General features: G+C 34.5%; 1 protein-coding gene across 1 annotated transcript in view; it reads left to right on the top strand.

Annotated features, from left to right (window-relative positions):
* The window catches only part of LOC143253290 (pre-mRNA-splicing factor ISY1 homolog), a 56,621-nt gene that overhangs the window by 16,419 nt on the left and 16,573 nt on the right, over nucleotides 1–23,629 (top strand). The window contains 4 exon segments of the mRNA XM_076506913.1: nucleotides 9,478–9,590; nucleotides 17,648–17,659; nucleotides 17,661–17,710; nucleotides 20,063–20,118. Coding sequence (XP_076363028.1) covers nucleotides 9,478–9,590; nucleotides 17,648–17,659; nucleotides 17,661–17,710; nucleotides 20,063–20,118 — 231 coding nt within the window.

Here is a 23,629-nt window from a genome sequence, read left to right as displayed (position 1 = left end):
CTGGCCCTGGAATCACTTCACATCAATTCTCATCAATATTCAAAACTTACTGGCCCATTTCTCTCTATCATCTACATCTATCCAGTTTTTTCTGGATACCAGGCCACATTGATATTTGTGGGTACGAGCTCACTGACATCACAGCCAAGTCTGTCTGCTTTGGTGCTATCACGGTTATGTCTGTTCCATGCATTTGGCAGTCAACTTGGAGTGAGCAATGTGATAACAAGCTTTTCCAGATCAATTATATTGCTGCTTGGCCATCTTGCTTCTGTAAGAATCGGAAGGAGGAAATTGTCCTGGCTAGGCTGTACATTAATCACAGTTTTTAACTCATCATTATCTTTTATTTGGAGCTGATGCATCAGTGTGTGGCCTATGTGAAACCCAAGTCACAATAGTTACAATTACGAGCAATGGCAACATTTTAGACATATTTTTACCATCGATTCACCCTTGAAATGGGACAGTGTCATTGGTGACGGTGACACTGTCCACCTCAGTTGTGTTTTTAAATTTTTAAGGACCATTAGCTTTTTTAACTCGATTTAAGTTTTTAATTCAAAAATTAGTCTTTGTTTTGTTATAACATGATTCCTTTTTATGTATTTTAATAATTTTACTTTCTTACAAGTTGTTTGACACAGATAGCCTAGTTGCTTTGTGTCAATAAACATCAACCAACTATAAATTAGCCATTTGATTTGGATTAATTACTGTCTTATTAATGTTTACGTCAAGACACTCCTACTATAATATTTATTGACAGAATATTTGCTCTTTTGTTAACCTTCCATTTTTCAAGAGAAAAGTTCATCCCATTTCTAATATTTATCAAACTAGTCCTTTATCATCTCCATTTAACAAAGTAATGAAGATATAATCATCTTTAATTTAAAGTTATATTTGAAGTCAAAAACAGAACAAAAATTGGATTTATCCTACTTTTATAATTGTTTGGTGTGATAAGTGGATTTACCTCTATCGACACAGAAGCTTTTCCTTAGTGTGACAATGTCCTTGAATTTCTTGCCTTTCGTGTTTGTTTATATCACTGAGCAAAAGTGTAATTAGTAGATTTTGATATTCAAATAGTACTGAAAAAAAAAGTCAAATTCTATATTTAATTTATTATTGGATGATTAACACAATTTTAGAACCTATCCAAAATTTAGTTACTCACTCAAAGGTCTTATCCCCACCAAATTTTCTGATAGTGAACTGAAATTATAATTAAATCAGTTAATGTCATAAAAGTAATCAAGTAACTAAAGCTCTTTTTGAATTTGATTTGTTTATATATACATATGATTGAAATATTGTCATTATGACTTCTCTTTATTATTTTTGATAAATTCAAGGTTGTTAAACTGAATTTAATATTATGACTCATAAATAATAACAGAATGCCAACAACTTTTGTTTTATGAATTCTGGGATTTTTAATGCTTAGAAACTGAGAGCCACAACATAAAATTTGGGTCCTGATGATTTTCTCTTAATACCCATAATGAAGAAAGGCCTACTTTTCAAAAACATTTGGCCTTTAGGTTTTTTTGTTTATATCTTTAACTGAATTTTGGAACTGGCATTAGTCCACGAGCTAAACCACCAATATCGGATCTATTGGTATCACAAAAAAGGACAAATTCTATTATGCATTTTTGATCAATCACATCTCTCTAATTTTCGACTTTGTATGATAACAATTTGGGTGTGGCAGCTTTATACAAAAAATCTGCACTTAAATATAGACAACATCTGGCAAGATTTTATGACCAAATTCTTTGAAATTCAACATAACCATCTAAAAGGACAGGGTACATATATATATATTCCTGGTATTTTTACACATGTTCCTTACTTTAAGGTAACTGTTCTCTCCATAACAACAAAGAGAATTAAAATACATATATTTAGGTATCTCAACAAGATTCAGTTTCATTTGGAGTAGTCAGGTTATAGCTGAGTTCTTTATTGGTACAGTGAATGATTCAAACTGGAACTTTCTTGGCTCACTTTGAAAGACCTGGCTTATCACCACCAACATTAGCACAGTACTGTTATGTCAACCTTCACCATGCTCACTACTTGCACCCTTTTCCCCGTCACCATCCATACTTTATTCACCTAACCTACTTGAAATGAGACAGAATAAAGATTAATCCGTGATGACGAAAAAACCCACTTGTAGAGAAAATTATTTATTTAAAAACTGTTGGTATGGGTAGAGAAAGCACTAGTAGAGGAGCGAACAACATTTCGACCTTCTTCAGTCATCGTCAGGTTCACAAAGAAAGAAAGGGTTACTGACCAGTAGCTGATCACATGTTTGAAGGTAGTTGCGTAACTGAGTGTAGGAATGTAGAGGTTGTGCTGAGATATTGGATATATTTATTTATATAGGTATAAAGGTGTTCCTTTGTATTGGTTTATTTTGGGCTTGAGTTGTTGTATAAGTAAGGCTTCTTTAATTTTGCATTTGTTTATGTTTATTTCTTTATTTAATGTTTGGGTGTTTTCTATGGTTGTGTTGTGTTTATTTGATTTGCTGGAAATAATGTCCACATGTGAATTGTTTAATTACAATCTTAGTAAATACATAGCATGGGTATTCTCCAAATGTATAACATCAGCCAGCTCATTCATCAAAGACTCCTTTAATTTCAAATCTAACCTTAATCAACATAATTATAAAGCCTTAATGGCCAGTTTCAATGTCATATCCCTCTTTACAGAAGTTTCAACCACTGAAGCCTGCAAGATAGCCTTAGAACTCTATAGCCAAGACTCTAACCCATCAATAGACATTCCCAGCAATCCTCATAGAATTCACCATGATGAAGACAAACTTCATGTTCAACAGTCACAACTATATACAAACAAATGGCCTAAGCATGGGCAATCCAATATCATCAGATCTAGCCAATATTTTTATGACACAAGTTGAAACACAAGTAATTGACACAGCATTACATCCACCACTATATTGGTACAGATATGTAGATGGCATGATTGTGGGATTCACATCTACAGAACACACACTTAATTTTTTCAATCACATTAACTCTATGCATCCAAACATTAACTTCACATGTGAACAGGAAGAAAGTAATCAAATATCATTTCTTAACCTCAAAATTACAAGAACCGGTACACAATTTAAAACAGAAATCCACCGAAAAATCACCCATATTGGACTATACATTCCTTGGGACTCAGCACGTGAAACAAAACAAAAACTCAACATACAAAGAAACCAAATAAACACAGCTATAAAACTATGCTCACCAGATGAAATTGATGATGAATTAAACAAAATAAAACAATACTTCATCAACATTAACAAGTTTCTTTCACAAATCGTAGAAAACATTATATGCACACACCTAGACAAAAAGCAAAATCAACTAACAAAAGTAAATATACCCCACGATTTAAAAAATCACAAAATCATATGCTGCTGTATACCATATATTCCCGACATCAGCAGAAAAATAACCAACATTTGGCAAAAACTAGTAATAAGATATGACATTCCCAATTCAAAGAACATAAAAGTCACCTTCACACGTTTTTGAATACTGCATATCAAATAAACACAACATAACCACAGAAAACACCCAAATACTAAATAAAGAAACAAACATAAATAAACACAAAATTAAAGAAGCCTTACTTATACAACAACTCAAGCCCAAAATAAACCAATACAAAGGAACACATTTATACCTATATAAATAAATATATCCAATATCTCAGCACAACCTCTACATTCCTACACTCAATTACACAACTGCCTTCAAACATGTGGTCAGCTACCGGTCAGTAAGCATTATTCATATTTTGGATATTCTTGCTTCTTTTAGCACCTCTCATAAGACCTAATCTTTCTTCTTGTATATTTAAAAACAGCTGGTATTGGTAGAGAAAGCACTAGAAGAGGAGTGAACAATGTTTCGTATTTTACTGTATTTGATGCTAAATGCACATATTTTCTGGCTGATTTGTATTAAACATATTAAAACCCATTGTAACAATCACATTTTTCATAATAAGTAGGTGTGTTTATGTTAAAAATATGTATGCAACCATGCCACACAGAACATTTATCTCCACACAAAATTATAGAGATGCCATTTTTTTTCCTTAAAGTGGTACTGACCAATTTATTTTATCCTGATTTCTTAAATGATGGTGACTTATATTTTGACCTGAGTGAATGAAGTAACTCACATACAGGCTTTATTTTTACTTTGGTTCCTGTAAGATTATTAACCATTGAGGCATTTGTTCAATATTTTTTGGATTACCATGTATTTCCTACTTTTGTCAGTCAAAATTACATTTTTTAACTTGACTTGCTGTGGGTAGTAGCTTACTGTTTGGGATTAATCTTAACCTTATAATGGCAACCCAAATGTCTCTTTTCCCTCATGTTTGTGGCTCTTTCTCTAACTTGTGAACTTTCTTCCTTTCCTTTTTTCTTCTCCTTGATGTCTGTTTGGTTAGCTTGGAAATCAGGCTCCCTACCTCACTCTCTCATTCCCTATTTTCACTATGTTGTCCTCTTTTTTTTTTTCCACTAGTCTTCTATATTTCTCTCTTTCCCATCTCTGCCTATCTCTTTGATGAGGTACTTCATCGTGATTCATGTGGGGTTTCTGTAGAAGTGCAATATTTGTTCCCTTCTCTTTGCCAGCTCAGCCTGTTTTACTTCTGCTCCAACTATCGTTATGTTGTTCCTTTGATATTAGGACTCACTGAGTCAGGTTTGCAACTGTTTACTGTACTCCTTTCTCCCTCTTGTGTGTGTGATGTTCATTGGGCAACTTTCTTTGTCAGGATGCTTTCAATGATGTTCATTTCTCCCTAGTGATCTAGACTGATATTACATAGCTTCAGTCCTCATTATCTTCCCATATTTTTCTTTTTTTCTCAAACTTGCCCTTTACTCCTTCTTCATCTAGATTAATCTACCCCTAATCTTCCTATTTCAGTTTTCTTTGCCCTTCTTGACAGGAACTATCAGAGTATGACCCTGTAGGTACCCATAGTCGATGTATTGGATACCTTTCTACAAATAACTCTTGACCTATTTTCTCATTCTTGGCCTCTTTCATATTCATTGGTATTGTGAGGGCCTTTCAATCACCATATTCACAGCCCTGGGCTGGCATTCCATTTGTATTATGTACAGTTGACTTATATTGGCCATTCTCAGTTGGTTTCCTTTTCTCAAACCTCCCTTTCTTTACTGAAGGCTTCTCAGTTGGGAGAGTTTGTCATAAGATTTAAGTTCCTTTTCACCTGTACTTTGGGCTTTTTCTGAGTCTGTTGTCTTGATTGAGTTCAACCCTCTCCACTTCGCACGTGAACTCTGATGTATTGATGTAATTTTGCTTCTCAGTCTCTACTTGCATGATTGCCTCTTTTGCTTTTGAGAACTCTGGCTTTCCTGGAACCTCTCATTCCTTTGGTATGTGCACATATGCATCTACTCCCGTGGATCTTGTGAATTCGCAATTTTATTTCTTGGGTCCTTCATGTTTCCATCATTTTCATTATTCTCTTTGAGGAATTATTTTTGTGGCTGGACCATGCTCATACTACTTCCACCATTCCATTTTTAACTTTCAAACTGGATCTAACTCTTCACCAATACATTCCTCTCTGATTGAGGCACATCTGTAGATGAGGGTATGACTTTTGGCTTTTGACACAGAAAAAGTGTTCACTCTATATCAGTGTGCTCTTGAATTTTATTGGGCGTGTTTGCATTCCTGTCTATACTAATAGATCATTTTTTCATGCTCCACTGAGTGACTTCTGTATTTTTTTTTCACAAACTCTCCAAGAATCACCCATTCCATGACACTGCTTTTAGAAATTGGACATACTCTTCTGGGTCCATTCCCATTGGATATGTCGTCTTGTCTGTCATTTGCTGAGGTAAAAGCTTGATGCGAACCATCTTTCATGGCCAATCTGCATTCTACCAATGGAGTAGTCTTTATACTCATAGATCTTTTGTTGTGTTTTTCTGTTTCCCCTTGGTTGAGCATGCCCTTCAAAGATGCCTTTGCCATCATTCTTAACTCCAAGCTTTCTCTCTTCTGGTTCATTCTTTTTCATCCTTTGATACTGAATGTTGATACTCTTAAGCAGACCTGGACTTAGCTCTTTCTATATGACTATTCCCCTTCTTGTTTCATCCCTCATATCCTCACCTTTACACAAGACTTTTCTTGTCAGACCCTATTGTTGGCATATCTCTAGTGATCTTGGCCTTGGTTTGTTTGATGTTGAGAACCACTTTTTTCTACCAGTCTTCCCTTATCTTTTTCTTCACATTCTCAAATCCTTTTTTCCTCAAGAGTCACCTTCCCTTCCATCTTCTTGCATGGGAGTTGTCTGATTCATGTCACTCTTTCACTATGTTTGTATGTTAATAGCAATGGTAGTTTGTTTTGTCATTGGGGCATTTTCCTTTCATCCTGGCTGTTGCAAACCACCTTTTTACCTGGCTGTTCGTCCAGTATTTGTCGGTTTTCAGTCTCTGCCTTTACTAGATATCAGGAAGCCTATTCCATGGCATTACCTTTCCTGTTATTACAAGATATTTCTTCCTCTGTCCTTTTTTTCTTCTCTGTGCTTCTTGTCTGACTAATGAGATGTTGTATGATTTTGCATATCCCATTTTGGTATTGTTTACTACTTTTTTCTCCAGACTTATTTCCTTTTCACCTTGCCTTTGATTAGTGTATTTTGGATGTCCATACTATGGATGCTTCTGACATCCTCTTCCAGTCACTTATATACTCCTTTCCCCAGACCAAACTTTTCTTCCTTAGACATTAACTACTTAGGAAGGCAACCATACTTTCTCTCCTATCTCCCTTTCTTCTGTCTCTCACCTCTTTGATCATTGGACTTAGTGCAGTTCCCGTGTTCTGTTTGGGTTATTCAGTGTTTCCTATCACAGACCTCTCCCTTTTAGAGCTCCAGATCTTTGTCTGTCCCTACCCTGGGACTCCTTTTCTTTCAGGGACCTCTCTCCTTCCTTACTGAATGAGTCCATTGACTCCATCAATTCATCTCTGGATGCAGATGTTTGCAGGCTAATTAACATTTCATTTCACTCAGTTCTTCTCAGTTCTTATTCTCTTGTATCTCATCTTCACCAGACCTAGAACAAGATCCTCCATACAGGCATGAGGATGACTCTTCTCACATTTTTCTTTCCTTACTTACATCATCTGGCTGTTATGTCTCCCTGTGGATTTTGGTTTCCACTTGCCACCATTCTATAATCACCCCACTGTCTTTGACAAGAATACATACAATTTCTTATTCAAAGTCCCTTTTTAATTTCATAGGATCCCACTAGGTGACTTGTGTTGTCTCCCAAGGTACACTAACTCAGAATCCACATTGAGTCAGGACAACAGAAAGAGCTCATACCATCCACCCTGGCTCAACCAAAATGAGGTATTCCAGTGAGATGGGATTTTCTACAAAAACCACTTGAGGCATCCTTGTGGTAAGCATATATTATGGTATACTCAGTTGTATAATTCAGACTGTACCTATTCCTTAGACTGTTATGGAAAAAAAAGCAGCACTAGGGAAATGTTTTGCCTTCTTTTTTGGCTCATGTTTGCTGTCTTTTAAAAACAGGAGTTCACAGTTACCTATTGCACTTTCACCAGTAAAAGGCCATTGCAATTAGAGATTTGATGGGGATCCAGTTACTTACCCTCATCCTGCAGCCAATGTCTTTTCTGTAGAGTTGAGGTGAGCAGACACTATACAGAACAAACTTCATGACTTAAAAGCTCTCCACCCTCATGATTACTTTCTTTTGGATATTTGTACTAAGGATGTGTCTTGCACCCTCTTCTGCTGCACTTATATACTCTTCTCCACAGACTAATTTTTCTTCTCAGTCTTCAACCACTTGGAAAGACAACCTCTTTGACCATTGGACCCAGTTTAGCTCCAGAGTCTGTTCAGTGGAATCTAAGTTAGCATACACTATATTAAACCATACTGCATAACTCAAGTGCTTTCCTCTTACAGCTGTAGTCTGTTAAGTAGAGTTGAGATGAACACACAAGGTACAGCCCGAAAGTACCCCAACAACACTATACATATTGGCCTGCTGACTGCCTGTGTGCAATTGCTTAGCAGTCATGCTTTCATTCTACCCATCCCTGCTACACAGACTCATTTGTCTCTTTACCCTTATTTTTTGGGCAAACAGTAGACCATGGTCAAGACAAAATGCAGTCTCTCCTAACTGTCCCCAATAGAGTCCCTGTGATTTAGGTATCACATTCTTTAAGCTTCCCTGTAATTGCTTTCCAAAGGGAACTCATGCAGATTAAATATTTCAGGTGAGTTATTATCTTGGAAGTTAACACTTTCTTAATCTGAAACTATTCTTCTAATAGATACCTACCTCTCCTCTGTCGTCCTTGCTTTTGGTGCACATGTTTGTTTTGCCTTCTCAATTATCATGTGTGCAAGTGCATAGGAAGAGCTACTGTGCATGGAGGTTGTGTCATCCTCTTATTGGTGGGGGACTGTTATAATATCTTGCACCAGCATAGTTTACATTAAGATGTGAAGTTAGGTGGAAGTTACCTCAAAGCCAGGGTCATGCAAATCATTCAGGCAGGTGCAGGTAGGAAATAGCATTCCTACCTTACATGTCAGTCTAAGCCTCTTCTCTCTTGTATCCTAAAATGAAAATAAATTATCACCATAACACAAGTTGTTTTCTATAAGGATTACAGCAGTTTATCTCCAAAAGAATTAATGTTAGGAAATTAAAACATGAAAATAAATGTTGTTTATTTCATTTTGAAGAGGTTATTTCCCTAATGTGATATGTTCCAAATATAGCATATTAACATGGATATTAGAGATTTTTAATACATTTTAAGAACTGAAAATGTGTGTTACAAAGCTAAAAATATCTTCTCTGAGCTGTCATAAATGAGTAAAACTTGAGTATTTCTAACTGAAGTAGTATTCATAGTGTTAACCTTGTTTAGAATAAGTTTTTCAGTTGATATTTTTTGTTTAAATCTTCAAGTTTTATTCAGTATCATTTATTGGTTCGTGCACACATTTTCTGAGTAAGTACTTAATTTTGTTCTTCCAAATTGTTTTACTTTTTTCCATTAATTTCTAAGCTTTAATGTTAGATTGGGTACTTTTGTACAATTTAATAGTCTTTGTTCCTTTCGACTGCATTCAACCATGAAATGTATTTTCAGACAGTTTTTTAAAGTATTTTGTAAGTGTTTAGTCAACTAGATGATGTCCATGAGAAAGAGTTGAATGTTTTATATGATAGAGATCCTTTTTTTTTTCTTTTTTTTTTTGGATGTCGTGTTTTACACCTGTGTTTTTAGGTAAGAATTCTAAATTCTGGAAACTTACTAAATTGTTTTTAACTCTACACAGCTGGACTAGGAGAATTTCGAATTAGAGATCTAAATGATGATATCAACAAACTATTGCGTGAAAAAGGTCATTGGGAGGTACGAATTAAGGAGTTGGGTGGCCCAGATTACTCTGTAAGTGTTTATATATATGTGATAGGATTAAGTACAATCTTTTTGTGATTAAACATCAAAAATCAAACTTGAAATTTAAATGTTCTTAAAATGCTGTAAATGTTTTTAATAAGATTTCAAACTAATTAGTTTTTGTATGACATCAAAGGGGTTCAGTAGTACTACATAATGTTATTTTCAACCCTCATATTACAGATTTAATTACATACATTACTGGTGGGATATCATTATGTATCATAAATATTGAGTAATTTTACATATTTTCAATAAGGCACCTTACCTCCACTGCTGCTGTTTGTATTCAAATTTTTTCCCTCACCATTAGCCTTGAAACTCCGACCCACTCCATGATCAACATGGTTCACTGTGTTTTTGCATACAAGCTATTGTGATAACCTTTCACCAATGGGAGTGCAATACACTCTCCTGTTACAGGTTACATCCTCTATTTGATTTTGCCTAACATTCATTTCTCCTTAGACAGACATCAAACTCAGATGTTTTCTCTTTTCTTACAGATTTACATGATACCTTTTTTTTAAAGTATTATTTCAAGTTTCTCCAGTTCTTTGTTAACAGTGGGTAATTATCAAGTTAGCTTTTCTTATTTTTATTTTGGTTTCACTGTTTTTTTCAAACCTTTTTTATTTGATTCCCAGCTCATTCACAGTTGAATACAAATTTTGAATTTTTTGTCATGACTGCTGTTAGTGAAACTATGCTTCAAATATCATGACACAGGTTTATATGAGGATTTTGATTGAAGATGTATCAGTTTTAGTTTGTTGGGAGGTCAAACTTTACATGGATCATCCCTCTTCCTCAAACCTTCCCAGTTGCTTCTGGTGCCAGTGAAACATGTTTATGATGACAAGGATTTTGACATCTTACTTTTTCCACCCCATTTACTTGTCTCTCTTGAGGAATCAGCCACACCATTCTCACCCTTAACGGACATGATTTGTCAAGTATGTTAATTTTTGTCCATATACTGAGTTTTTTATTATCCTATTCCTTCCCTGTTATGTACTGTCTCATTGTCTTGTCTTAAAATTGATGTAATTTTCCTCCTCTGGACTTTCAGCAGCTCGAGTCTCTTATATATGTCAGTTAATCATTCATAATCAACATCTTGGAGCTTCTGGTAGTACGTTGTGCATTAGATCACTTGCTTCTCTTTTTTTTCAGAAGAAATTGGATATGATCTCTTCTGACAACTCCATCGTCAGCCACCAGTGGGGGGACATGTTGTTTGCTTTGATTTTGAACGTTGAAACTCCTTTATTGAATCTACATGCTTTATATAGATATCATGGCATAATCACATTCTGGGAGCCTTCAACCTTGTGGCAGACCATCTTTCCTGACTTGATCAAATTTACTTTATGGAATGGTCCCTCAACCCTGAGTAGGGTACTCCTCACTTAGATGCTTTTTCCACTTTCCTAAATAACAAGTTACTTGTCTTTTGTTATCTGGTTCATCATCCCCAAACCTTAGCTGTGGATGCTCACAGTCAGGTTGTATCAACTGGTACCTATATGCCTACCACCAGTGCAGCTTTTTTTTAGGGTGATTGAAGTCATTCAGTACACTCTGTGTCAGGTCTTTCTGGTTGATCTTTTCTGGCTGACACAACCCTGATTTTCTCTTTTTTCTTTCAGCTTCAAACCACTACTTCATTACCTTTTCCTCTTACATCGTCCTTCCTTCATCAGCCTTTTACACACTTTTTTCTTCATGTGTGGCATTTTTCTAATCCCCTGCAAGGAGTTCTGGTTTATCCACGCATGTACCATCTCTTTTATCCTGTTTCGTTTACCATTCCTTCACCACAGTTTCCCCTCAGTGTGGATTCCAGTGAGTGGTGAGGGGACCTCTTAGAGAAGGTTCTGTACTTTCAGTTTACCTCCTCTGGGATCTGAACATCCATCCACATGGTGGCCTGTGAAGCTGAGGAGAGGATCTTGGTTGTTGAGGGATCCAAACCTAACACACCATATTGGCCTTGAATTCTTGGAAACGAGGTCTTGAGGTGTTCACAAAACCCTGGCATTGCTGCAATATCCTTGTTTGGCATTGTAGTGCATCTTCTTATAGGGTTCCATGGTGAGTGGGATTAGTAGGCACTGTAATATTCTTTTTTTATTATAGACCTCCCAACCCAAAATAAAAATGAAATAATAAAAACAGATCATAAATAAATGACCATGTCTTGAAGATTTTGAACAACAATCTCCAAATTATTCAATGCTTGTACCTTATTTTCTGATATTACATTATTTATCAGACAAATATTTAGACCTCATGTCTCCCTTTTCTATTCAGAAAGGACTAAAAGGGCTTATTGGCTTTCCTAAATCAATCAAAAAGCTTTATTCTGAGGACATCTTGGTGGAAACATCTACTCCAAAACAGAGGGAATTTCTCTTACATTCAAAGACAATTTGGGATATACCCATTGAAGTTACTCCCCATGCTACTTTGAATTCATCTTGAGGAGTTATTGTTGAAAGGGATTTGAAAAACATCCCAAGTCAGAGATCTTTGCTGGTTTCTCCGCCTAAGGAATTTCTGCAGGGAGGCATATCTCCACACGCAAAGATAGAATTATGGTGATGACCAGTGTTCTAATTTTGATGTTTACATCTCCACATTTACCTATCACCATCAAGGCAGGTTATCTAAATTGCAAGGTGTGGCCATATATTCCAAACCCTCTCAGATGTTTCCAGTGTCAGCAGTTTGGTCACTTGAAGACAAAATGTCATGATTCATTGATGTGTGCTTGTTGCAGTGGCAAGGGCCATGATAACTCCAACTGTGAAATGGACCTTCATTATGCTAATTGTAATGGCTCTCACCCCTGTTACTTTTGTTCTTGCCCTAGGTGGGTGAAGGAAAGAGAAGTACAGTGTTTGAAAACAGTTCATAACATTTCTTACCCATAGGCTCGAAAGTTACTGTCCACCACTCCATCTTGGATATAAGCTGCTGCACTCTGTTCCACATTTACCATGGGAGTGCAGACAGGTCTCTCCTTATCTCTGACAGAGTCCTTTTCAAAGCTTGTGAAGAAGCTTTTATCTTCCGTGGTTAAGAGAGTTGATGAATCAACACCTATCTCTTTCAACACCATTCCTTCCAGTGGCTCCCCAGATCCACTTAATTTGGCTGTGGCCTGTGGTGTTTCCTCAGGTTGACCCTCCTATTTGGCCCCAAGATACAAAACAATTGTTGGTTTATGGCCATTTTAATACAATAGAACTGTCAAGGTTTTCATTCTAATTCAGATGACATCAAAGCACTAATTGATTCTTACCATCCTGTGTGCCAATACAGTCACCTTTTGGCAGTTTTCTTTGTATAGGAATGACGGGTTGTGTGTTGAATGAGTACATGGAGGGGTGGCACTGTTGGTTGATCAGCATGTGCCCACCCTATCTTTGCCATTCGATACATCCTTAGAGGCTGTAGCCATCCATATTTATGTGAGTCATACCATCACTGTTTGTTCTCTCTCCCTGTCTCCTGAGGAGACTTGTGATCAGTCAGGCCTTGGTGATCTCAATGAACAGTCGCTGTCTCCCTTTTTAATTCTGGGGGACTTTAATGGATGTAATCCCTTTTAGGGTGGTGCTGATGTTGATGGGAGAGTTCATTCTATAGATCGTGTGGTCTTGGGTCATAACCTTTTTATCTTCAAGACTTATACCTATTTTCATGCACCTAGTCAGTCTTTTACTGCAGTTGATACCTCTATCTGTTCCCCTTCATTTTTCTCTTAATTTTCTTGATGTATTGACAGTAACCCATGGGGTAGTGATCATTTTGAGAGAGACTGGCCGTGCTCAGTGCCATCTGACCCACATGCCATGGTGGAAGCTGGATCAGGCCAACTGGCCCTCTTTCACTGCTGTTGCAGGACTTGATCCTGCTATTATCTGTAAACCATTGATAGATGACTATGTGGCAGTAGTAACTATAACTGTATTGTCCAATCAGCTGATCAATCTTTTCCTAAAACCTGGACACATTTTCCATAGTATCCTCATCTGTGGTGGAATCCTACCTGTCTTATGGCACAGAAGGATAAAAAAATGGGCCTGGGATACTTTTCATAGACATCTCACACTTTCAAACCACGTCACTTTCCTGCAGGCCTGTGCACATGTGGATTAAGCTCACAACTAACATCTCATCTGCCACCAGTTTTAAAGTCATATGGGAAAGATTTTGAAGGTAAGTGGGCAGTATACTTTTGCCCCACTTTTGATCTTGCTCTCCAATGGCCAGGAAGTTGCTGATGCCCATAGCATTGCCAGTACTTTTGGCAAAGGCTTTTTTCATGCATCTAGCACTTCTGCTTTATCTGCTATCTTCTTAGCCATTAGGACTCAGACAGAGCAATCATCTCTTTCCTTTTGGGCTGATAATCTCTATGACTATAATTTCCCTTTTACACTGGTGGAACTCAAGCTTGCTCTTCATTGATCTGGAAGTACATCAGTCGGACCTGATGATATTCACTACAAGATGCTGTGGCATCTCTCTTTTGCCTCTCTTGCTCTTCTTCTGGTTGTGTTAAATTGGGACCTGGCAGGAGAGTGTTATTTTCTTCCCTTTTTCTAAGCCTTGGAATGATTCCAAGATTCCTTCAAACTATCATCCAATTGCTTTGACAAGTGTCTTTGTTAGACCTTGGAGAGAAAGGTTTATGCTCATCTTGTTTGGTTACTCAAATCAAACCTCCTCTCACCCACCCAGCGTGGGTTCTGACAGCAGTGCTTCTCTGTGAACTACTTGATTGGACTTGAAATGTCAATCATGGAAGCATTTCTCAAGTGACAATATCTTGTTTTTGTACTTTTCACTTTGAGAAAGTTTATGGTATTATGTAGAGGTATGACATCCTACAAGACCTCCACTCATACTGGTTGTGTGGCCATTTACACATTTGTATTAAACATTTTTTAATGGGTGGACAATTCCAAGTCCATATGGGTGCAACACTTTCTCATTCTTTCCCACAGAAATTTGGGAGTCCCTTAGGGTCATGTCTTGAGTGTCACAGTTTTCATTATAAAGATTAATGCCATCAATGGAAAACTCCTTTCCTACAGTTGCAAGTTGTCTATGTGTCGACAACTTCCACATCTTATGCTAGGTTTGTTGAGCAGAAGCTGCAGAATGCTTTCAATAATTTACTGAAGTGAACCACAGCAACAGTTTTACCTTTTCATGCTCTAAAACTGTTTGCATGCATTAATGCTGCCAGCAGGATATGTATCCAATCCCAAGCTCCATGTTGGAGAACTTGTGCTTCCTGTGGTCCCTGAGGCAAAGTTCTTGGGGCTTATTTTTTACCATAAACTGATCTCTATTCCACATATCAAACAACAATGTGTCTAGTGTACAAAGGCACTGAATACCCTCAATGTTTTCAGTGTCATCTGTTTGAAATTTTTGCCATTGAAATTTCTGATACCCTTTTCCATTCCACATATGTTCTCCTTTATCCAGATCAATCACTCCTGAAAAAAATGTTGATGGTTCATGAGGGGAATTTTTTTTTTTACCAATTTTATTCCCTGTTAGAGCAGGATAAACTACTATGTCTTGTTCATGATCTTCATCGTTATATTGCCTACACATCTTCCATTCTGCCTCTTCATTCACTGGAACCTTTCCTCACAACATGATCTTTTCTCTTGTACCCAGACAGGCTAGGTTTGTCAGCTTATCAGTCCAACAAATACCTTCTTGTTTCCTTCTTCCAGAAGGCTTTACTGGATGATATCTCTTCATATATAACAATTTACCTTCTCCCTGTCTTCTCATCTCCATTGTCTTTTTGAAGAGATTCATGGTAAGGCATGTGGACTATTTCTTCTTCATTAAACTTCCACTACTTTCATTAGTGGCCATTTTTCCTCATTAGTATAACATCTTCTGTCTGTCACCATACTTCAAGCATCAATTCAACTGTGACTTTGTAAGTTTCCTTTTTCTTGTTCAGTGGTGAGTGTTGCCTGTCCAGTTATACTTATTGTTTATCAGGCACAAAATTCTTCACTGTATGACCTACCATAAGTAATATTTGGTTGTATTATCTACTGCCTGATGGCCCACATATATTCCATGTGCTCTGACTTCTTGTATTTGACTCAATGGAGGGAGGGGCAATATTGCATGGCAGATGTGACACAATTTCATGCTCTGCCTCTTGCCATTTTTGCTTGGAGAACATGACTACATGATGCTGGTTATCTTTTCCATGCACACCACCCTCTGATACTTTATATGCTCCATGTCTGTAATGTTAGGCCAAGAAGGATGATGATGCACAGCAAGGATTGGCTATGATGCCCCATCGATATTACTTCAGGCAGAGGCTAAATTCCCCAATGTAGATGTATACCCTTGTCCTACTATTGTCTGGGTGTCAACTTGTAGAGAGTGGCTTTAGTTTATATATATAGCTGGACCAACCAACACAAATACTCACGTGTTGGTAAGGATTTCTCATCCTTCTACAGTCATATAGTTCTGCCCCATGCTTTCCTACTCTTTGTGGTTGCTCAAAGGTTTATGTTGTACAGGGCAGATGTAATTCTTTCATGCAGTCCACCTTGGTGAAGTTAAAACCTTAAGGATGATGATGTGCAGAGTGGAATAAGTTCAGTTGGTGTTGGAATTCAGTGACCTACCACACCAAATTCCTTCCTACTGCCACTCAGATGTTGGGTTTCCAAGCAGTTGACGTTGGTTGTGGATTTCACACATATACCTTATTTAGTCAGACTGTATAATATTTTCTCCCTTCTGTCTCTTAAACTTCAGGTGAAGGTGGTGTGAATCTTCCTCCTACCATGGATCATATAATATATACGTGATGGCACCTGATTTTGGACTGAGGTTGACCTTATAGGTATGGTCTGATATCTTCTAGCCTTTCTACACCATGGGACACATTTGTTTTAGCTTTGCTCACCATTATTGTTACCTGGGGGACCTTGCATGTGTTCATCTCTTAGGTTATACTTTCTGAGATTCCACTGAGATGTAGAACCAGGCCATCCGTATTTTTTATCCAAGCAAAGATATACTTTTCATGATTCTGCCCAACTATGTGACATGTACAACCACATTGGACAGAGAGTGTATCTGGTACAGAAGTGGTATGATCTTCTATGACTGTTCCTCTACCATGGGTGTTCTTTGGGTGTTTTCCTCACATTGATTCCTCCCCATTTCAGTGTGGGGTTCAACTGTTATATGATAAAGGTAATGTACTGTATCAGAAGTTTTTATTTTCATAAACTGAAAATATATTTTCAATAGGTACTACACTTCCCACCCTTGCTTCTCACTACTGTTTCTTATTTTCTGTGTAATCTCTTGTGTCAGGAGAGTATATCACACTCCTTTTGGTGGGGGGTTGACAGTGATAATTTAAATGTAGACACAGTGAACCACATTAATCGTTGGGTACATTGAAGTTTCAAGGTCAGTGGAATGCAAAAAAATTTACTTGTAGAAAGCAGCACTGAACAAGAAAAACTATTAAGTGAGAGAAGGTAAGTGCCTATTGAAAATATGTGTTTATTGTTGGTAGGAAAATAATGACTTTTACTTGTTCAAGCACTCAGTAATATAAACTGAACAAGAAAATTGTATAAAATTTCATATTTTATGTAAAATGAATCAGAAACCCCAGCAGCAATCAGTGGGATTAATTATGATATTGAAATTTTTTATTTATAACTCATGTTATTAGGGACATTGTAACCAAAAATGGATCAATAAGAAATTTAATACATAAATAGTTTTTTGGTGATATTAATAATATTATTTATACAAATTTTTGTGTCTATACTGATACTCATCAAGTATATTAAATTTGAAGGATGTTCTTAATGTCAGTGTTTTGTTAAATTTAATAGCTGTGTGTTTTTTGGAATATGTTTTGGTAATTTATTATAATACTTTCATACACTTTATTTGTTACAACAGTGCATTGTTCCACTTGTAATTGTTTACTTAAATCTTCACAGAGAGTGGGACCAAAAAATGTTAGACCATGAAGGAAAGGAAGTACCTGGAAACAGAGGCTACAAGTAAGTTTTTATTTGACTGTTGAAATTAGGAATGATATCTTTCTATGAGCCTGTTTTTGTTGTTGTTGTTTTTTCTGACAGTGTTAGATACTTTTGGTGGTCATATATACTTGAACTGGTTACTTTAAGCTTACAAAAGGTTTTTTTTTTTCACCTGCAAGATGCTTCCTGGTATTTTGGACATGAGCTTGAAAGCTTCTAACACTAATATTTAGAGTTTGATTCTTGCAATGGCCACAGTACAAATAACTCATTGTGCAACGTTGTGCTTAACAAGAAACAAATCTGTATCTCAAGACAGCTGGTATGAGTAGTAAAACTTTTATTAAAATAAAGTAGAAAACAATATTTCAACCTTTAACCTTTTTATATTAAAGGTTAACAATAAAATGAAAATATTTGCTACAACTGATCACACTATTTGTGTATGTATGTAATACTTTTATGCATATATGTGTACATATGTATATATAAATATATGTAGAGAGAGAGAGAGCTTCTTTTTTTTTGGTATAACATACATATGTAGAGATAGATAACAGATTATGTCTTATAAAGAAACAAATTAAAGTTGCACTGGTTGTAGATATTACAAAAGGTAAAATTCTTGAAGAGAAAAACTGTACTAACAACAGCAAACCACTTAGTAAATCAATAAAGATGGAGACCCAAGTACTCCCACTCATAATTTATTACTTCCAACTGTATGCCCAGTTGTTTACGTAGTAGTTACCTCTTAGAACCAGTTTGTATATAAATATACTTCTGTTTAATATAGTTCATAATCTGGTTAATATAGATCATAATGTAATCACCCAATTTTCTCTCTATATGGAAATGGGGGTTAAATATATATTTTTACCCCATACCCAACTACTTGGTCATATTTTATTGCTAGACTTAAAACTTGTTAGACTGTTCATGTTTTAATTACATTCCTGTTAATTTTTCAATGAATATTTTACATTAAAGGTGTACTGAAACATTACTTCAGATCTATCTATCTGTTGTCTTCCACCATTATGTCATTTTTCTCAAATATTAGGTGGGATGATTAATGATTTGTTTTTATTATATTTCTTCAGTCCAAACCATAATTTTAAAGTAATATTATTTTGTTTAGTTAGCCGGTCAGCTTAATATTTTTCTGTTTATATATTTTCTGGAATTACTACTTAGAACTGGTAAAACATTGTACTTTACAATTTATTCTACTAGACAATGAGTATTGCATATGAGAGTGCTATGAAAGTGATAGTATAATACTGTATCAGTTAAAAATTTTATTATTTTCACCATGTACATTGTGGATGCATGATTAATTTCTCTGTGTGTTACTGTATATAACTATTTTACCTTGTACTGATGTTTTGCCTTGTTCCTTAATAGGTTAAGAAATATTTAAAAATAAATGAATTGTAATCATTAAAGTGGGCCTAAATATTTGATAAAGATACATGTAAATCTGTTTTGAATGTCAAACATCATGATTAGTACAGTTATTTTTCTGTACTTACTTGGTTGAATTGACAAGTTCAACTCATTGAAATGTATTATTTTTGTGTGTATCTGTGAGAGCTTATGATTTTATTGGTTATTAAGAATTAGACCTGAGATTGTTTTAAATTTATAGGTTTTTCCATGAAAAGATAAGCTTATTAAAAATAGCAAATAACCATCATAAACTGTAAGCTGCTTTAGTGAAGATTATGTACATGTAATATAAAATTTAGCTTGTGTGTGTTTGGAGGGGGGGAGGTTAGAAAGTCGATTATAAGCAGCATGAAAAGTATGATGGTAATATTTTATGCTTCACGTTTTAATAACTTCTAAGTTTAAAGTGAAACTAAGTTATTAAATAACATTAGACATTAAATACAGACTGACTAACCTAGAAAATAAATTTTATAAATTGTATTTTCCTTTTTTTTTATTTATTTCTTTGTTTATTTTAAGGTTTAATATCTGTGAAATTCTGTCAGAATTCTCATGGAATTTTTTATGGTGATGTTTTAATTTTAAAAAGGTTTTTTGTGACAAAAGTTGCTGTTACAAAATAATTTCTTAAAAGAATTGTGTGTAAGTTCACTTAAGTCAATAATTGTTTTATTCTGTTGATCAGTTTCTAATAAAAATTTATTGCTGAGTGATAATGGCTTACAAATATTCTTATTCAAATACCATTTTTTTTATCAGAGTACTTGTATAATTTTATTTAGAGTTTCTACTTTACTTCCACATATAGAGGATTAAAATCTGTATTGTACACCCCAAACATTAGGTTTGTAAGTTCTCAGTAATTATCTTCTGACAATATACAATTTGAAATTTAGTTTTATCTACTTTATCCAGGTATTTTGGAGCAGCTAAAGACTTGCCAGGTGTTCGGGAGCTTTTTGAACAAGAGCGTGAGTGAATATTTCTTATCAAAATTAAATTAACACCAGTGAATGAAATGTTATAGAATACAAAATGAAACAGAAAAAAAGTAAAAAACTGTGGTGTGGGAGCAAATATAATTTACCTTCTTTGTAGTGTTTACAAGTACATTTTCACAAATAATGTATACAAGCCATTTTGTAATGATAGCTTTAACATTCTAGATGTGCATTGTTATATAAAACAACTCTTAAATTTCATATACAGTATACCAGTGATCTGTAGCATACACTTTTCTGATGTACGTTTTTTATGAAAGTGTAAATACTTAGTATCTAGAGTAGAAATTATAAAGCAGACAGTAGCACTGCCTGTGTATGGATGACTCAGCTTGTTCATCAAAATGGGGTTTTAAATATCTTCTTAATAGGTCATCAGTATTTTACAATACTATATAGTGTTTCTATTTAGACCAACATCTATTTAATGTGTGAGCAAAAAGTTCAGGAATGTCTTTAAAGATCACAACAAAAAGTTTGAATTTCTTCTCTTTTTTTTCCTTTTTTTTACATGATAACTCAAAAACTAAAACAATTGTGTCAACCAGTTTCACTAATATGGTATATTTTCAAACACTGTATGGTATATTTTATGAGTATTATTAATAACTAGTAGTAATTTTAGCATAATCATAATTGTAGTGTGAAGTACGTTTAATTACCCATTCAAGGTATCTTTCTTAAAAGAAATTCAGTGTTTCTTTAAAAGTTTAAACTCAGAAATATACCTTGTTCTCATTGAAACTTTACTGTCATATCAGATATCACTAAACTATTGTTACGAAACTAGTTTCCTAAAAAAAAAGAAAACAAACAATTTTTAAATGAACATTTCCTAATGTTTCTGGCATACTAAATTAAGATATTCTTCCTCAAATTAATTTGCTTGACAGTGCTGAAATTTTATCATGTTTAATATTCATGTAATGACCATTAATGTTAACAAAATGCAGATGATTTACTAATTTAAAACCAGTATGAAAGGAATTGATAAATTAACAAAATTCTAAATTCTTAGAGGGTTGAATATTTTCATGTGTGTATTTATTTTTGCTCATCCAAAGTTCAGAATCCCAAATACCAAACAGCAAGTTAATTATGAATTTGTTAATATTAGTGTTTGTGGTTTACCTTATGTCAATAAATATTACTTGCATCTGATAGATAAATCTGTGATGAAATTTACTCATAATGCAGTCAGATACTGTTATATTAAAATACTGATGTTTTTGTGAAAATTAAACCAATTTCTTCACCCAGTTTTTTAGCATAGAGAATGTGCCTTAATTTAAAATGTACCATAATACCAACAAAAAGTTCAATTGCACAAGAAGTTTGGAATGAATTTGCCCATATTTAGCTGACTATTTATTTGCTTGTAGCATGTGATAGTATTTTTTGTATTTGAATTTCATAAGTTTGAAGTAGATATTATTTTTAAGAAACACTCAAAGATTGAAAAAGACAAGCTGTATTTTATGGTTATTACACAAAAATGTGTTAGTGTAAATAAGCATATAAAATGATTGGATGGGAAGATGAAAAATAAGAAAAAGGCAAATCAAAATGTTTTGAGAAATTTATTTGCAATAATTGGAAGCAATATATGACTGAGTGTTATTGAATTACATTGGAAAATATAACAGCTTAAAAGTGAATGATTCAGAAAGTAGCTGAAATATGTTTGGTAAATAAATGTAATGAGAACATAGGATATTTGTTTTAGAGGATTTTTTTTCCCTAATTAAAAAAAGTTCCTTGAGTTGTTTATGAACTTGTTGTTTTTCTTAGGAATTAGAGGAAAGAATAAGAGTGGATTCTGTTACCAGAGTCATGTTTGTGGTAATCTTTCAATAAAATTGTTCAATTCCAGTGCAAAATTGTTAGAACAAGAGAATAACTTATCATTCTTTGAGGCTAATTCTTCCATGCCATTACAGAATGTAAATTTCAACACTGTGATAATCCTTCACTGATCCGTATTAACAATTGAATGAGCCAGGATCAGAATACTTATGATTCTTTAGAATTTCTATATACTTGTAAATGTTTTTTGAAAGTATCCTGAAATCTAATACGTGACTTTGTTCTAACACGGAGGTCAAATGGCATGTCATCAAATTTGCAGACTTGCTTTCATTTTTTCTTGAACTACTATTTTAAGAATGTATGCCAATGAATTTTATATCAAATTATAGATCATAATTCAGGTTTTAGTATTATGCATTAGTCAATTTCTTAATTTAAAATTAAATATTAAAATAAAATTCCAACTTGCTTATTTTTGTGTATCACATTGGTATATTGAATGCAGCTTTGGTTCAGATTAGATGTTTGTGGTGTCCATGTACAGTTTTATAGTTTTGTACAAATTATAAACTCAAACTGTCAATATTGGCAAGCTAGAATATAAAATAAGAACCTTTTATATATTCTGTTTGCTCAAATATCACTATACAAACACAGTGGCTCCACCCACCTATTCCATTTTTTGAAATACTTCCTGATGTACACCCATTTCACTCTATCATATGTTTATAACCAATCAGAAACTTAGAATTTCCTCAACATAGTTTTCTCAGTCTCTTGAAGGTGGGAAGTTCCCAAGATTATTTCTTTTGTCTCAAAATTTGGAAGGAAGGAGTAAGCAAAAACGTTATTCAAAAAACAATATTTTTAGACCCATATGCAGTTTTATTAGTAAGACTGATAAATTACAGAAACATTCTGCAATAATGATAGAGCAATTTACATTTTTTTATTTCAAAATGTATATATAAAACTTGTAAAAGTTATTTTGTTTTACATCCTCCACATGCGAAATTCGATAAAGCTTAGCATTCAAAGTACAGCAAGCAACTGCAAGGTATTTACAGTAATTAGTAGTGATTGTTGTTTTCTACATTTTTTTATTTACTGTTCTATGTTTTAAGAAAACGTTCCACATACAAAGAGAGCTGTTATTTAGCTAACTTACTGAAATAATATTTAATGATTATTTAGTTTTATAACAAGAGTGTTAATTATTTGAAAGGCAATAGTTATAACAAATTTTGTTACATAACTGTATGAGTTGTATATTATGTATGCAGTTAGATTGTTTTAATAGGCCTTAGTAATATTATTAATGTCACATCACTCAATTATTCAATATTTTTTCTTGTTACCTCAAGTGAGTATTATATCATCACTTAGTTTATAAAAGGCTTGAGGCCTCAGTTTGGCAAGATATCTTTGTAGGTAACCAAACTAGTGCAAATAATATAATATGAAGTTCAGTTGGAAAACAATAAATGGGAAGTTAGCCAGCATGTGAATGATTAGTTACTTAAAGAATTAATGTTTACTATACTTCTGAATCTACTAAGTATATCTTCTCAAAATTTGTTATGCCTTTAGTAAACATTATACAAAAGTTGTACAAAATACAAACTATTTTTAATTTAGTATTTCAACTAATGATGTGTCAAAATTTACAGAG

This window comes from Tachypleus tridentatus, chromosome 6 (genome assembly GCF_004210375.1).
Source record: "Tachypleus tridentatus isolate NWPU-2018 chromosome 6, ASM421037v1, whole genome shotgun sequence".
NCBI lineage: Eukaryota > Metazoa > Arthropoda > Merostomata > Xiphosura > Limulidae > Tachypleus > Tachypleus tridentatus.
Note: the sequence above shows the minus strand (reverse complement) of the source record. Positions and strands in the feature narration are given on the sequence as shown.